General features: G+C 51.6%; 1 protein-coding gene across 4 annotated transcripts in view; it reads right to left on the bottom strand.

The window, feature by feature from the left end:
- The window catches only part of TMEM266 (transmembrane protein 266), a 57,287-nt gene that overhangs the window by 17,688 nt on the left and 22,790 nt on the right, over nt 1–16,809 (bottom strand). For all 4 annotated transcript variants that reach the window (XM_077317266.1, XM_077317267.1, XM_077317265.1 and 1 more), the window contains 5 exons: nt 15,599–15,802; nt 11,626–11,723; nt 10,656–10,844; nt 4,808–4,962; nt 1,547–1,620 (listed from right to left, as the gene is read on the bottom strand). In XM_077317266.1, coding sequence (XP_077173381.1) covers nt 1,547–1,620; nt 4,808–4,962; nt 10,656–10,844; nt 11,626–11,639 — 432 coding nt within the window. In that variant the 5' untranslated portion in view covers nt 11,640–11,723; nt 15,599–15,802. The remainder of the gene's footprint in view (nt 1–1,546; nt 1,621–4,807; nt 4,963–10,655; nt 10,845–11,625; nt 11,724–15,598; nt 15,803–16,809) is intronic.

Genomic DNA, 16,809 nt, shown 5'->3' on the forward strand with positions numbered 1-16,809 from the left:
CGACCAACCCTGGAACCAGATGGATGTGCGGCTGAGCCCATTAAGGCAGGGTATCGGGGAAAGGCTGGGGGTGGAAAAACACTGTCATATTGCAGCGAATTTATGGTAGGATAACATTGTAGGCAAGAGAAATTTGGGGGGAGTTTGCCATCCCCTGCCTCTGTGCAGTAGCCCTGGTCCGTTAATGCGGCAGTGACTTCTTGGCTTGATCAGCCAAGGGGTGACGTGCATGTCCCAGCCATTAATAAATGCATGATAAAGATCTTCCTTTCCCACTCTGCCCTTGGCATAGGAGAATGGCCACATAGATCTGAACCAGTGCAGAAATCCATGTTTTCTCTCGGTCACCTCCCCCTTCTACAGACCGGGCTGCCAGATCTTTCACACAAAGTATTTTGCAGAGAACATGGGAACGTCCGTGCAGCTGCCAGAGTGGGAAGAGCACCAGGGACTGGAGCGGCAGGAAATTGAAAAATGATTCCCTGGGACTGTTGCTTCCATCAGGGGCGCAACAGCCTGTGAAACGACTGGGTAAATTTGAACGGTGGCGAGATCTGACAACTTAGCACGGGGACGCGGAGGCATGCGTGAGGGGGTGGAGAACAGGAAAACGTTGAATCGTCAGGCTTGGAAACACTCTGGAATCGGAAGACGGGTTCCAACACGATCTTTACAGTATTCGAGACTTCCACAAGCAGGGCCTGCTCGTTTTGGCCTTTTGCGTGCGGAAGCTTCGACGGGTTTAAGGCTTGGGTCTATTGCCAATTTCTCTGGAAAATCCTTCATCGTTCCCTTCAAGCGCTAGTCAGAAAAATGCCCTACAGATTTCTTCTTTATCTTTGGGAGACATAAATGAAACCCTGCTTGACAGGTGGGAAAGCAGGGAGGGAGGGGGGAGAGAAAAGGAGATGACAATGTGACAGCTTCCGTAAAAAAACCCAAGCTTCCTGGCTGCCCATTTCCCTTTGCCCAGCACCGTGCTGCGACCAGTTCCTGACTCTCTGCAGGAGAGATGGCCATCATCTGCCCAGTCCTGCAGGCAGGGTTTGTTTTTCAAAACCTCGTTTTGGGGGAGAGGGGGAGTTAGCCAAGTACTTTCCCAAGCCTGCCACGTGTATCCCCACCCTCCGTGCGACCCAGCCGTGCTTATTAGCTCACCTCCGCTAGATGTTCGGTAACAACAAAGAACAACCTGCTTGGCTGGTTGGCCAAGCAATATATAAATTTAAGACCAAGGCGACACATGGAGCCTTATTTGAGCACAACAACAAAATGGTTATTTTCAACGGAGGGCTCATCTGCCCTGGGACATTTGGTTCTGACCAGGGCTTTGACAGCAAGGCAGCCAGAGAGGGGGGCCATAGCTCTCTCTGCCCGACCCTTGAGAAGCCGAATCGAGGAGTTCGTATGCACCTCTGCTGCCTTAAAAACGTAAGCCAATTTAAAACAAGGTATTTGGCTCGCTGGAGCACGCACGCAGGGGGGGCTCCTGGAAAGTCACCGGCTAATCCAACCGTCTACATGCTTTATCGTACAACCTACTTACCTCCGAGAAGAACACAGAGAGGATAACTAGACTGATCCAGTGAATCACGCCGGCAAACTGAGACGCGCTGGAAACTGTAATGGACACAATAGAAGGAAGCGGTTTTAGTTACCCCGATGGCCGAGTTTTTCTGCTGCTTGTACGCGCGGTTCAGACCCTTCACACCAATCCCAGGGGGGCGGAGATAGCTTGAACTGGCTGACGCCTAGGAATGCAACATCTGATTGGGGTCATGGAGGTGAACTCTGCACATGCTCATCGAAAGGCTTTGTAACCCGGCTGCAAAGAAGGATTCGCCATTCAGAAATACGGGCTTTCAAAACAGAGGACGGGAGCTCGGTCTAGCAAACCCAAACTCACATTGAAGCTCTGCATTAAGAAATACGGAAAGTTCCGTGTAGGAAAATACATAATCACCCCTCCAAAAACCATGAAATTGAGGGGCATGCTTTTTTGTTGGGGGGGCGGGGGAGAACAATTGGACAAAATATATTTAGCCCAGTGTCTTCCTTTAACTGGCAGCCTCAGGAAAGAAGCTATACGGTCGACGGGGAATATCCTGGCTTCGCCATTGGTGGCCGTGCATTCGGTGGTGAATCACACACTGCAGGCGAACGGCCAAATCAAACTGTGAACATTCAAAGACGGGCTTTTATTTCGCAAATCCTCCAAGCGCCTTGTGCCGGGTGCATCTCTGCAATCTTACATGAGTAAGCAAAATTTCAAAGGGGCTGTTTTTTACGGGAAGTGGTGACACTTTTATATTCGAGGGTTCCGAGTCCTGCTTCTGACCCATTTCGGCACCATTTGTTTGGGTCTGCTTGCAAGGAGTCCCAATTCAATACAGAGACTACCGTGTGGATGGGAAACCTTTAGCACCAACTTAAGACCTATTCGTGTAGGGTTCATTTGTTAAACATGGCTATAAGGGAGGCGAACTGGCTGAAAAAGGAGACAATACCCAGCTTGAGACCAAATGCAGATGGAACAAAGGCCACCTAGGCACCAGACTCAACCTGCTCCAGTTTAAATTTCCTGCCCCAGCCTAAATTTCCCTTCCTCTTCCCACCTTTGCCTGAGATACTGCATATTATAACTGCACTGACATTCACCGGGGCTAGCCCATTCCTTATTTATTTACTGTTTTCACATCCCAGCTTTCTCCCCAACGGGGACCCAGAGCGGCTTACAATGTTCTTCTCTCCTCTGTTTTATTCTCACAACACCCCTGTGGAGAAGGTTAAGAACCCCAATTAGAAGAAGAGCTGGATTTTTTTGCGCCCCGCTTTTTACCACCCAAAGGAGCCTCAAAATGGCTCACAGTCACCTTCCCGTCCTCTCCCCCACGCAGACACCCTCTGAGGCAGGGCGAGAGCTCCGAGAGAACGGGGTCTAGCCCAAGGGTTTGCCAAGGTCAGCCAGAGGGCTGCATGTGAAGAGGTGAGGATTCAAACCCGGCCCGCGACAGGGCAAATGCTGCAAGGAAGCCGTCTAACCATAAGACTGGAAGGAATCCAGCAATGAGCCATTGCCTGGCTGCCCACTGGCGGTTCATGCAAAGATATATACAAACCCCCCCTCCCCCCCAAAAGAGAGAGAGCTATAAACAGATTCCAGGACCTAGAGGTTTGTTCTTCCCCGCTAGGATGTTAAGCGCTGCTAGGTGTACCGGAGAGCAGAGGCACGATTAATTAAAAACCAACTATGCAAGAAAACCCTTTCTCAAAGCCGCCTAATTAAAAAGAACCAACTGTTTCAGTCCTTCGCACGGTTTCGGTCTGTGAAAATCTGTAGTTTTTCCAAAACCCGTGAAGCAAGCTGGGAAAGAGACGGACTCACCTCGGAGAACTCAAAGTCATTCTCGCAATCTGTTTTTTTTTTAAAGTATCATTTGTCGCTAGGGAATGCTTGGGAATTATTTTGTCTTTAAAATACTGAACCGCAATCATTTAAGATAATCGTTAATCAAATAGGAATAATTTAATCCTTACTTGTTATTTTAACAAAATATTCCATGTCTGTATTGCAAGTTCAGTGCCTTTGCTTCTGGAGTTCTGGCCCTGCTGGCGAACTTCCTGGTGGCCCTTAGGTTTCGGTCACCATGTAACATATACATTCACGTATATGACTTATTGGTTTTCATATCAACTGCTTTGAGCCACAAGGGAGAGCAGTATAGGGGAGGGAGGGAAACAAGGAAACAAGGAAACAAGGAAACAAGGAAGGAAGGAAGGAAGGAAGGAAGGAAGGAAGGAAGGAAGGAAGGAAGGAAACAAGGAAACAAGGAAGGAAGGAAGGAAGGAAGGAAGGAAGGAAGGAAGGAAGGAAGGAAGGAAGGAAGGAAGGAAGGAAGGAAGGAAGGAAGGAAGGAAGGAAGGAAGGAAGGAAGGAAGGAAGGAAGGAGAATAGGATTCAGGGCTAAGGGAAGGAAGAAGGAAGGAGAACAGGATTCAGGGCTAAGGGAAGGAAGGAAGGAAATAGCGGGTGGGACTGGATGGACCATTGGACTGATCCAACATGGCTTCTCCTTTGTACTTACACACAATGGCTTTTGTGTCTTTACCCGGCAGCCTGAAGCGCTGCCCTTGCAGACAAGAGCCACCCACCCAAATTATGTATTCAGATGCAGTTTTTAAATTTTAAACCCAGCCAACAAGCCCTTGCCAAAGCAGTAGTTATAACGAGGCTGGAGTAGGCGGGAACCGTGGCCTGATGCTCTAAGGATCCCCACAGATATTGGGGGGACTCTAGGCGCGGCCACCAGGAGTGACGCTGCTGCATCTGTGCCCAGCCTGGTTTCTAACACGGAGGGAGCCGGGGTCTTTTACAGAGCTTTGATGGGCTGTAAGAGACGGAAGGTTGAAAACCAATGCTTTAATTGACTGCTCTTTCCCGTTTCCCTTAGGGCAGAGCCTTGGTGCGTTTGGTCTTGGGCTTCCAAACACAAGCGTTGGCGTTATCCTTTACGAACAACTCACACGTCAAACCTTGGCGCGCAGAATGCATCCTGTCAAAGAAAGACCCGGTGAGAGCGCCGTGCCCCGTGCAAAACACACCGATGCACGCGCGGAAGGGAGCAGGCAGCGGGAAACAGCAGATAACGTTACTTTGGCCTGGGAAATCAATCGACACGACCCCCGGGGGGCTCACTGTCTTCCGAACAGTGGCCAGCTCGCTTGCCCCCGGCCCCTCCCCGTGAGCCTGAGCCGCCACGCCTTATCGAACAAACGTTTTCGGGAAAAAGAAAAGCCTGCTACTCACACTGGAGGAGCTTTATATCTATTAGGAGTTCCAGAGTCAGCAGAATCACCACCAACACTACACAGGCTACCAGGAAACTGTTGAGACTCGCACTGAGCAAAAATACCTGCCAGACAGCCGCTCGCCTCCCGCAGCAAGGTTTAAGCCAGTTAGATCTGGAGAGAGAAAACGGGGAGGGGGAGGGGTTAGGGGTAGGGGGGTAGAGGGATGGGGTGGGGGCACAGGAGGAAAAAGAGAGAGAGAGAGAGAAAGGAAGATGGGTCAAGAGCAATAGGACAGAAAGGCTTCAGAGGTCTGCAGGAGCAGAAGGGGTCGCAGGCCCTTTTGGCGAGTTGCTCTTCCAACCGAGATGTCTTGGGTTGTTTGCTTGGGCGGGGGGTCTGCTTGAATGGACTCAAGTAATCTGTATTAGGTCTGTATTAGGTAAACGTTTAACCAATTAAAAATTTATATATCTATATCTATATCTAGATATATATATATATATACAAATTTACTCCCACCCATTTAGGAAGCCCTCCAGGGCCTCCAAGAAACAGCAGGGTTCCCCCCAAAAAACCCGGTTGAGAGAGCCTAGCTTAGAACAAAGCATGACGTTTGTTGAATCTGAGCTTTGCCTTACAAAAAGGTATATATGTCTTTTTTGAGGGGTGTGGCCGTCTTAGTGAGTCGTTGCCAGAAGCAGAGTCTTGTGGGGACTTCAAGGGGGGGGCAAGGTGTGTTGTAGCACAAGCTTTTGGGAATCATTTTTGCTTGTTTACGCTATGTATTGTCCACCTTTCTCGCAGGGACGCAAGGCAGGGTGAGCCAGCACAAACCATAAAACGGGGCATTAGGATTAGAATCATAGAATCATAGAGTTGGAAGGGGCCATACAGGCCATCTAGTCATAGAATCATAGAATCATAGAGTTGGAAGGGGCCATACAGGCCATCTAGTCCAACCCCCTGCTCAATGCAGGATCAGCCCTAAGCATCCTAAAGCATCCAAGAAAAGTGTGTCTCCAACCTTTGCTTGAAGACCGCCAGTGAAGGGGAGCTCCCCACCTCCTTAGGCAGCCCATTCCACTGCTGAACTGCTCTGACTGTGAAGTTTTTTTTCCTGATATCCTGATTGCAGAAGCCTGGAGCCAAACCGGAAAGAACTGAAATGGATCTTAAGTATGGCCATGGCATATCCATTGTTGCAAAGTTACCGGGAAAAGGATCCTACTTGGAGTAAGCTACACACAGCAGGGCTGACCACAGTCCCTACGCATCGATCCAGTTCAGCGCACGTGGGCTGCATTGCGTGAAGTCTGCTGAAAGAACCAACAGTGCAAGCCTAAGGGAACTTCCCTGGGGAGAAATGCTATTCAACAGATCAACATAGGATTGGTCAAGGCCTTTGTTTCATACCCCACCTTCCTCATGCCTCTTCACACAGACCTCTCCTAGCCCCACACTCTGCATCCTGTTGCCTCCCCTCTCCCCACTGCACCCTATTTCTAACAGAACGAGAGAAGCCAAACTCAGGAAAGGTACTCTGATAGAGTTCATTGCCCTGAACTGCATTCTGACTGCATGGCTGGGTTTTCGAAGGAGGGGGCGGCCACTCTGCTTATGCAAAGTGCGCGCGCCACTTGGCCATGATGCGAAACAAACATGCCCATGGCACGGCCACTTCTCAAGGGCCAGAGCTGGGAAACTTTTGGGAGTCGGCGGCACCCCCTTATTTTTCTCAACTCAAGAGGTTCTTGGTGCACTTAAGCCACAACTGCAGCAACCTCCTGCAGAAAGGTCAAACGATTCTTCAAGCCCCCTGCTTAAGACCGTGGTTTTGGCCCTGCGCCCGCACCATCTCGGACCACATTTAATGAACCAGATTGGGATGTTCTTCTCCGGGGGAAAAAAAAACCACACTTGCTACATTCGGGTGTTAGGAACAAGCTGCCTTGCCCTGCCCTGCCTCAGCGGAGCTGGTAGGGATTTTCAGCGCAGACAGATCTGACGCTCTGACGGAAGCGCTGAAGCATTCTCAGGTTGTGTTTGTCACTCACCGAGAGAGCCTGATGATGTAAAACAGGCTAAAAATAAAAAGCCAGCATCATCTGGCATTGGCAGAATTATCAGGACGGTGCAGAGCTGCTCGGATCTGACGGGAGTCACCAGACCTCAGTTAAACCCGACAGAAGCCTTCAGGACCAAACTTATTTCCAAATGCTGGTGAAAGAGACAGGAGAGGATAGCCAGTTGGGTTTTGCTCAGCCTCTGCTTGGCAGGCAGGAGGTCCCAGGTTCAGTCCCCGGCATCTCCAGTAGAAAGACCAGGCAGGAGGGGATGGGGAAGGCCTTGATCTGGGACCCAGGCTCAGGGACAGAGCCTCTGCTTGGCAGGCAGGAGGTCCCAGGTTCAATCCCCGGCATCTCCAGTAGAAAGACCAGGCAGGAGGGGATGGGGAAGGCCTTGATCTGGGACCCTGGCTCTGGGGCAGAGCCTCTGCTTGGCAGGCAGGAGGTCCCAGGTTCAATCCCTGGCAACTCCAGTTAAAGGACCAGGCAGGAGGGGGATGAGGAAGGCCTTGATCTGGGACCCTGGCTCAGGGGCAGAGCCTCTGCTTGGCAGGCAGGAGGTCCCAGGTTCAATCCCTGGCAACTCCAGTTAAAGGACCAGGCAGGAGGGGATGGGGGAAGGCCTTGATCTGGGACCCTGGCTCAGGGGCAGAGCCTCTGCTTGGCAGGCAGGAGGTCCCAGGTTCAATCCCTGGCAACTCCAGTTAAAGGACCAGGCAGGAGGGGATGGAAAATACCTTGATCTTTTTTCTTTCTTCTTTTTTTTTGGGGGGGGGGAGGGGGATGGTGAACCACTGTACAGTAATTATTGCTTCTTGTTCTCTATGAATCAGCAATACTGAGATTGCTGTTTATATTTGGTGCATAACATTGTACAAAAATTGTAGAAATATTTCTAAAATGTACTGGGAAGGAAAGGTCAGGCAACGCTCCTTTAAAGGAAGAGGGGAAGGGGGGGGGGAAGCACATATTTCGGGATTTGCACAAAGCCAATCTGTTACCCGCTGACACTTTCTGTGATAAACTAGTGTTTAAATGAATGTTTAACGCTGAACAGGAGTGGGAAAAAGATTACCATATTTCTTTGGGTAATAAGACACTACAGACACTTCGACTCAAGCTGCTAACAGCTGCCATTTTTTCCGCTTCCTTGACTTGGGGGGGGAAAAAGAAGCTGCCGTACTCGTGCAGCGTACAGCTTCCTGGCACATTAACAGGTACAGAGTCTGGCTCAGTTCAGGCCTGCAGAGCCCCAATTCTAAGAAGCAAAACCTCTGTAGCAGGATGGACCAACAAAAGATGGACAGCTGACAAAAAGGGGCTTTTCGGAAATGAGAACTGAAGCAACGCAGGAGGGACTGGTCTCAGAAAGGATAAACTTAAGAATTCGAAAGGCGCATGCTTAAGGGACACCCTTGAGGTTTTCTAGCTGTGTTGCTCTGGTCACCACGTCAGTCCCCGCCCCAGTCCCTCTCAATGCCATGTTATAAGGATGGCCAGCACAAAATCAGGTGCTTTAGTTTTCTGAATTAAGAAAAGAAGGGTGAAGGGCGATTATTATTAGTAAATCAGATTTATAGCCCGCCTTCCTCCAAAGACACAAAAATATAATTCCACCAAATCCCATAAACCCCCCCTAGCCAGGATAACTCCCAAGATACCAAGATGGGCATGGTCCCTCCCACCTCCCACCGTCATCTAACTGAGACTCCTTCGGGTAGAGAAAAGGGGCATATAAGAATCAACTCTTCTTCTTTCTTCTTCTTCTTCTTCTTCTTATTTTTGTTGGTCTTAAAGGTGCTCCTGGACTCCCAACTTTGCTGCTTCAGGCCAACACGCCCTCCCCCTCCCCCCCGAAACATTCTCAACCAGCTTTCAAGAGCGTCTCGAATTCTACAGTTGACTCGATACCGATAACATTATTAACATAATGACAAGAAACATGCAGCATCAAGTTCCCCGAGGAACACAGAGTTCACCCTACACAGAACTACTTCCTGACCCCTAACATAAGAATACAGATCCCATTTATTAATATCTTTTTTGTTAAAAAAACAAGCAAGTTGAGGAACTTTGTTCTTCAAGCGGCACTCGGCAGGAAATGAGTCTAGTGCTTTTCAAAAGCTTTTACCCCCAGGCTAGCCGAGATGACAGTGGAAGAGTTTTGAAAAACCGAAACAATTCTAAAAGCCTCTTCAGCCCTACCATCAGGCATGGACCTCCCTGCCCCGTTTCATCTACTGGGCTCGATCCCATATGGCCAATTACAAGCTGCTTTGTTTTCGTTCTCTTTTTTTAATGCTTCGCTTTCTTATTGTCTGGTTTTTTACGGCATCTCGCCGGGCTGGCCTCGTGGATTTTATTGTGCATCAGGCTGGGCAATTTTCTTGGAAAAGGCCGCTGATGCATTCTCGAAAGAGATCAATAAAAGCAAACTGTGAGGTCGGCTGGAGTTCGGGTGCTGTCAAGGAAAACCGGAAGGACGGGAAACCAGTGCAAAGGGCAAAGCTCGTTCCTTGGAGGTGGCCCGCCGCCCTCCGCTTGGGAGAAGGCAGCCGTACGGCAGGAGTCAGGTGATTTTGGCTCCCCCTCTGCGAAACAGGATTCCTGCTGCCCCTCTGTTAATTCGAAGGGTGTGCTGAGGTTTGGGGAAGGGGATGAGAAGACAAACATTCTGTGCCCGCCCACTTCTATAAGTCTATTGTTGCTGCAGCAGCCAGTCCCAGCAGGAGTGGGGGGAAGGGGAAGGGGAAGGGGAAGGGGAAGGGGAAGGGGAAGGGGAAGGGGAAGGGGAAGGGGAAGGGAAGGGGAAGGGAAGGGGAAGGGGAAGGGGAAGGGGAAGGGGAAGGGGAAGGGAAGGGAAGGGGAAGGGGAAGGAGAATGGGAATGGGAAGGGGAAGGGAAGAAAGAGGCTGGTGCCTTGTGGCTTTGATGAGGCGCCTGGGGTTCAGAATAAGATTAGGAATACAACTGAGCTATTTGGCCAACGTCGTGGTCCCCCTCTGGAACAGCATCTCGTTCCGGGCAAGCTCAGGGGAATGTGCTGCTTAAGCCATCATGCGACGGGGATTCGGCGGAATCAGGATATCTGGCGGAATCCACCAAGAGATTTAAGGGGGTTTCGGTTAGTGAGAAGGGCTTCTGGTTATGCCACTATCCCCATCAAGAGATCGTAGCAGAGGATGCAGGAGCACTCTAATCCTAGGTCAGCATGGGAAGGTTAATCAAGTCAGGGACTGGGGAATTCATTTAGTCAAGGTCTCAGAGACTGGCGTCCCTCCGCTGCAATCGCCTGCCTAGGAACCTGTGCTGAACCGACACGCTGAGCATGAAAAGCTAGGGGCCCGGGACTCGAAAAGAGACGATGACACCCCTTCACACCAGCAACAGGGGAAGTGGATCTCATTCCGGTCTCCCCACGATCTCGCGTCGCTTCACGCGTACAGTGAAAGGACGAGAGAATGCCAAATAAGTTCGGCGATCTCACTCTCGCTGTCAACCGCAGCCGGGCTTCAATAGCCCATGACATCACGAGGCAGGACTCCGGGCCGTACCTTAATTGGCATCCCATCGGACCTAGCCGGCCTCGCGGGCAAAAGTCAAGTCACCTGCTCGGTCATGTAGTTAAGAAAAGGAAATCGGAACTGCGGCTGATTGCGGAAGAGGTGCCAAGAGCCTAGATGGGACAGCCAGCAGCAGAAGGGATGGCATGGTCCAAGTGTGTCCAAGTCAACTGGCTGGCCTTTCGCAGATTTATTAAGGTACAGAAAGGTGTTTAAACCGTCGTTCGCCACTTACCCTTCTCTTTGGTACTCCTCGTCCAGATTTGACAAGAGCTGAGAACCTGCTACGGACAGATCGACCGCGGCGAGCGGCAAATCCCGGTAAGCAAAATTAACAAGCTGCACAGGCGCTAGGCTTTTGGTCTCCTCCTCGACTTGCTGTGAAATTATTTCCACTTCCGAAACTCCGCCGTCTATAGGAGGCCTGGCGAAACAAACCAGGGCGGGGAGAGAAAGAAGCGATCAGCGAGGAAGGGACGGTGGGTAGGGCAAGTGACGGTATTCGGATTAACTCCACCCCGGTTAGTTCTACAAATGAGCTTGTCGAGCGGGTCGATGCATCACACACACACACACACACACCCATCCCCGGCTCACCAGATTAGAAGTCCGTGCTCCTAACCATGACACCGAGAGACATAGAATCATAGAGTTGGAAGGGGCCATACAGGCCATCTAGTCCAACCCCCTGCTCTACGCAGGATCAGCCCAAAGCATCCTAAAGCATCCAAGAAAAGTGTGTATCCAACCTTTGCTTGAAGACTGCCAGTGAGGGGGAGCTCACCACCTCCTTAGGCAGCCTATTCCACTGATGAACTACTCTGACTGTGAAAAACTTTTTCCTGATATCTAGCCTATATCGTTGTACTTGAAGTTTAAACCCATTACTGCGTGTCCTCTCCTCTGCAGCCAGCAGAAACAGCATCCTGCCCTCCTCCAAGTGACAACCTTTCAAATACTTAAAGAGGGCTATCATGTCCCCTCTCAACCTCCTTTTCCCCAGGCTGAACATTCCCAAGTCCCTCAACCTATCTTCACAGGGCTTGGTCCCTTGGCCAAGAGTCTGCCACTCTTGACCATTACAGCCCACGCTGGCTCCCAAGAGCGTCGTTTGAACTGGGAAGCTCTTCCGTAGGCGTAGAAGGCCATTTTCTAGACAGGTTTGTTCACGCAGCACCAAAACCCGCGTTCTCATCGGCACTTACTGAGGATGGGTCATGTTGGAAGTTGCACCCACGGCAGCCCCTGAGCGGGTGTATCCAGCTCCACTGTCATGAATGGTCAGCTTCACGGAGAACGGTTTCTGTAAAAGGAGGGCAAGAGTCGTGTGTACCAAGGTGCTTCTGGACTCCGTGTTGAGCCAGAAGCGTAAAGGGAAGGGCAAGCCTACAAAACTCTAGAACAGAATTCCCCAAGGAGACGCCGACCGAGCTTTTCAGAAAGTGGGAGGGGCCGCTGCAAGGCGGGGCTTGTGATTGGCTGACCCTGTTCCAGTGAAGAAGGTGTCTTCCACTGGAGGATCCAGAGGACCTTTGGCTTCACGTCCAACGGGAGCTATTTGTTTGAGAAGGCGCTTACCACCCCTCCCTCGAAATCCCACGGGCTCAGAAAGGCCGTTAGCCGCCCTGCTCTAGAAGTTTCCAGAGCATTGCTCTGCACAGGCCCAAAAAGAGCGCAAAGAAGAACCTTGCATGGGTGCTGCAGAGCCTACCTAGGACCTGGGACCACGTGTGCACCCACATCTCCTTGCACGGCAGAGCAGACAGGCTTGCAGGGGTGCTTACAGATGTACTTTGTTACCCCTGCTGACACAGGGGAAGGAGATTGTGAGCCTCCTGCCTCCCTGCTTGGAACGACAGAGGACAAAGTGGAAGTCCGCTAAGCTCCATTCGTCACTGCTCTTAACCACCTCACCGAGCTGGCTCTCTGGTCAGAAAGGCAGGCCTAGTTGTTTGGGGCAGGAGTAGGCGTCCAGGCGCCCCCCCTGTCCCCTGCTTTTATGGCAATGCCAGGAAGAGCTTGTGGCCGAGCCCATTAAAGCAGGATATAGGGGAAAGGACCCTGATGAGCGCTCATGGAAGCCCAGGGCGCTCTGGTTGGGACTCCCTGCTGTTTTCAAGTCAAGAGAGGTGCAGGGGTGGGTTTGCCGTTGCCAGCCCTTGGGTAGCAACCCTGGACTTCTTCAGTGGTCTCCCATCCAAATACTACGAACGGCTGACCTACCTTCGTTCCTAAGCTCTTACACGATCCAGCTAGCCTCGGTGACCCAGGTCCGGGCCTGAAGAGAGCTACAGTTTTACTCCCCCCCCCCCCCGTTATTTTAATCAGACAAGGGACAACCTCCCCATCACCCCCCCAAAAAAACATTCTGGCATCTCATTTACTTTACTAGAACACACAAGCGGTCCCACACATGGAGGAAGGACGGGAGTGAAAAGCGATCTTCATGACAGCCATGCCCAAACCTGCGTGGCACTCTCTCAGGCAGAGGGACAGGAGGGAGGCACGAGGACGGAGACAACAGGTGTTTCGAGCCCAAGCAGTACAAAGAAATGAGGCCAGTTTTATTCCCTCACCCTGCAGCTGCTCACACGGCATGCAGACAGTATTGTCACCCACCTACCCGCCCCGCAGCCACCCGCCGAGGGGGAGGAGCAGCTCTGGTGGCTCTTTAACACCAGCCCCCCTTCCACTGCGCCAAATTTGCAGGCGGCTGGGAGGGCACCCAGACGAGAGGAGCCCCTCCCGGGTGTGCGACTGTCACGTGACTTGAAAGGAACTTCTCGGGAGGAAAGGGGAGAAGATGCTAAAAAGTAAGCAAACTTCCGAATGGGTGGGTGAGTTTCAAAGGTGACCCGCTGATGCTTCCGGCAGGCAGGAAAGAGGGTGGGAAGCGGCCCACATGTGGTGACCCTGGAGGGTTTTCAAGGGGAGAGACTGTTCCGAGGGGCTTGGCCGCTGCCTGCCTCCGGACCCTGGACTTCCTTGGTGGCCTCCAACCAGCTTCGCTTCCGAGATCTGATTAGATCGGGTTACCCTGTGCGATCCAGGCCAGGGGAGGGAAGACCTGCTGAATGAAACTCCATTCATCGGAAGTGAGTGGGCTTTCTTTGTCTGTCCTGTATTTATTTAATTTTTTTTGACCTTATCTTCTGTTTGCACTCCAGAGCGATATCACCAAGGCAAAAAAACACACCAAAAAAACCCCTTCCCTAACAATGGAAAGGGGGAGGGACGCAGAACGGGACCCACCTGGAGGACGTGTCCCAAACAGAACCATAAGGAGCTAATTTTCTTCTCCTGTAGGGCCTTTTCACCCTGCGTCCCAGTCGGCCCTTTAAACACGCCCGAGAAGCTTCTGACCTCCTGAACGTTGACGGGCGTTTGCGGTCGCCGCTCCGAGACGGACACGAGGAGAGCGCGCTCACTATCTCTGCGTAAGTACAGACGGCTTTGTTGTTCGTGCTCGCCAATGCACTTCGGGGCAAGGTGTGCCCCGATCGCAGCAGGAAGGAACACAAGGGTGGGGGGCCGCTGGCTTTTCAGCCCCAAGGAAGTGGGAGTTGTTTGTTAAGGAACCGGGGAGACGAGGGTGGGTGGGAAGTAATCGAACCATTTGCCTTTGAGGGTTTGTTTTGCCTTTAAATTTGGGGGGAAAGGGGCAGGTGCCTCCGCATATGCGTCTGATGTTACCCTTCTGCCATTTATACATGCACGCCACCGTGGGAAGGCCAGGCTGACGTTCAAATCAGTGGCTTGGTCGTGGTTAGAATTGTTCTGCAGGGAGCAGCCTGTGACTTTCCCACAACGCAGCCAGGAAGGTGGCCAGGCACCGCCACTGTAACATGGCTACTTCTGCCTCTTTGGGTATTTTTTTTTGTTGAAAAGAGCCTCGGGAATGCTTTAAAAAAAAAAAAAAAACCAAATTAATAACGTGTGGATGTGCCACGCTCGTGCCTAACCGCAAAAGTTCCGTAATGCTCCCCTGAATCCTGCTTGCTTACGGAGTGCGAGAAGAATTCTGATGACACAGTCTCGCTCCATCTGTGCTCTGATCTAAACGCGCTAGAAAGGCATTCACTGAGAGGGGAGGGAGGGAGGGCGGTGCAAATGCACTTCAAACATTCGGGGCCAAGGCCTCTGACTGCCGATAAGGCTCCGTGCTGCCGCTGAACCGAGCTCTTTGTGTATCTGGAGCAGATAGCGGGAGGCTGGCGGAGGGCGTGCATTTCACCCACATTCCCTTCAGCTCTTTGCCGGGCCAAATACTCTGCTGCAGGAACACTGTGAGATTTGAAAGCTTGCGCTTGGTTGCTCCTAGATGAGTCCCGTGCACCTTTTTTTCCCCCCTTTGCCGTCGAATCACAGCTGACTTGCAGAGACCCTATTGGAGGGGGGGGGGGTTCAAGGCAAGAGAAGGACAGAGGCGGCTTGCTATTGCCTAGCTCTGCTTTATCAGTGCCCTGGCGAGCCCGAGGTCACCCAGCTGGCTGCATGTGGGGGAGCGCGGAATCAAACCCAACTTCCGCACTCCTAACCACTGCACCAAGCTGGCTCTCCACACAGCCCCTGCAGAGTGTTCTAGTAGGAACTAAGGCATATGCATTTCGGATCAGCTGTAATTTCTGGAACGGGGACAAGGGAAGGCCAGCGTAGAGTGAGTTACAGAACTCTAATCTGGAGGTGACTAAGTGATCTGATAGTAGCCTGGACTGGCACTGATGGAAAAATGCCCTGCTAAGCTACTTTGGTGACTTAAGCCTCCGTAGAAAGGGAGGCATCAAGTATCAACCCCAGATTCCGGACTGTCTGGGAAGAAGCAAACTGAAGGCCGTCCAGGCTGGGCAAGCACGCTCCCTCCGCTGGTCCCTTCCTGCCCAGCCACCCTTTGAAGGGTTCAGTCATTATAACCCCCTGAAGACTACAGACACCATAAAACAAACCTGCTTTAACCAATAGGTTTTCAAGGCCCGGTTCAAACATTAAGAGAGAGGAGGGGTGAAAAGCATTTCCACTACGGGTCGGTTATCTTATGGAGAAAGGACTAGCCCAAAAAGGATGCTGTCAGCCAAGTTTTCGACGTCGCCCCAAGAAGTGACTTTAAAGGATCAAAATATGAAATACAGTCTTGCAATTCCCCACAGACCTAGGGCCACAGAGGAGCACGGATTACTGTACCTTTGCAGTGTAGTGGTCACCTTGGATTCGGTCATCTCACCGAAAGCTGCAGATTAATTCCATTGGTCACCCGGTGTCTCCGCCCTCTTCTGATCTAAAGTGGAATGCTTTTGAGGCCCATTGTGGGATTTTGCCAAGCACCGTGCGGCTCTTTCATTTCCCGGACCAGCAGATTTCCAGCGGAGAGCGACGTTCCGCTCACACCTGGAAAAGGAACGGGGTTAATGTTAGGATAAGCGAGTATCATTGCGCCTCGATCAGAGTTTCTTGGAAGACTTTGGTGCGGGGATTTATCCGCTGCCACGCATTCTAGGCCTGGAATCTTGCGGTCTAGCGCTGGCACCGCCTCTGCGCGGGGAAAACCCAAGCGGAGCAAATCCCTTTTCATGAGGATGTGTTTTCAAAGTTCCTGATGGTGAGTTTGTTGAGATTTGCATCCCAAATGCAGCCCCCGGGTCCAGTTATGCAACACAAATATTTGCATTTCCAGTTTGTTTGTTTTTTAAAGAAGAGAGAACCCGGTCCTTCCCCCAAGTGGCACTCAGAGTTCATGAGGTGCGCTATACAAGAAAAGGTGGAGCTGAAAGCAGAACGTTTACAAATCATCGGACGGATGCCACGCAACTTCCCCACTAAGTCCCTACTCTCTCTTCTGCCTGCCGACGGAGAGGTCCGCTCTTCTCCCAACCGACCAGGACATCCTGAACAAACCGTTCAATCCTCTCCTCTGGCATAGCTGTGCCAGTTTTGATCCCCTCTTCATTTTATCTGCACAACAAGCTTGCAAAACAGATTTGGCTCGAGGAAGCGAGCAGCCCGGGGTCACCGGCGCGAGCCCCGTGACCAACAGGGGACTTGTCGGCCACATAAGCAGCGACCCAGCAACACACCTCTGCATTAAAAGCCACACGGCTACAAACGAAAACGCGCTCGCCCGGAGAAAGACGGGCCTGCCATCCATCATTAACGCTTCCGGGAAGGATGCGTTTGGTATGAATGAAGTCCTAGCGTGAAATCTCTCTCTCCGAGGCCGGCCGCGTACCGGCACCGGGTTAATGTAAAGCACCGTGGCCTTATCTCGAACACGACTCCCGCCTTCGATGATAAATGGCCTTGCTTTACGACACTACATCGGCCAGCGGCTACGGATCTTTCTAATGGGTGCCCCATATGGAAGCCCGTTTGCTAAGCTAGACCGAGCGGTTTCTGGT

The sequence above is a fragment of the Paroedura picta genome, chromosome 18 (genome assembly GCF_049243985.1).
Source record: "Paroedura picta isolate Pp20150507F chromosome 18, Ppicta_v3.0, whole genome shotgun sequence".
In the NCBI taxonomy this organism is placed as follows: Eukaryota; Metazoa; Chordata; class Lepidosauria; order Squamata; family Gekkonidae; genus Paroedura; species Paroedura picta.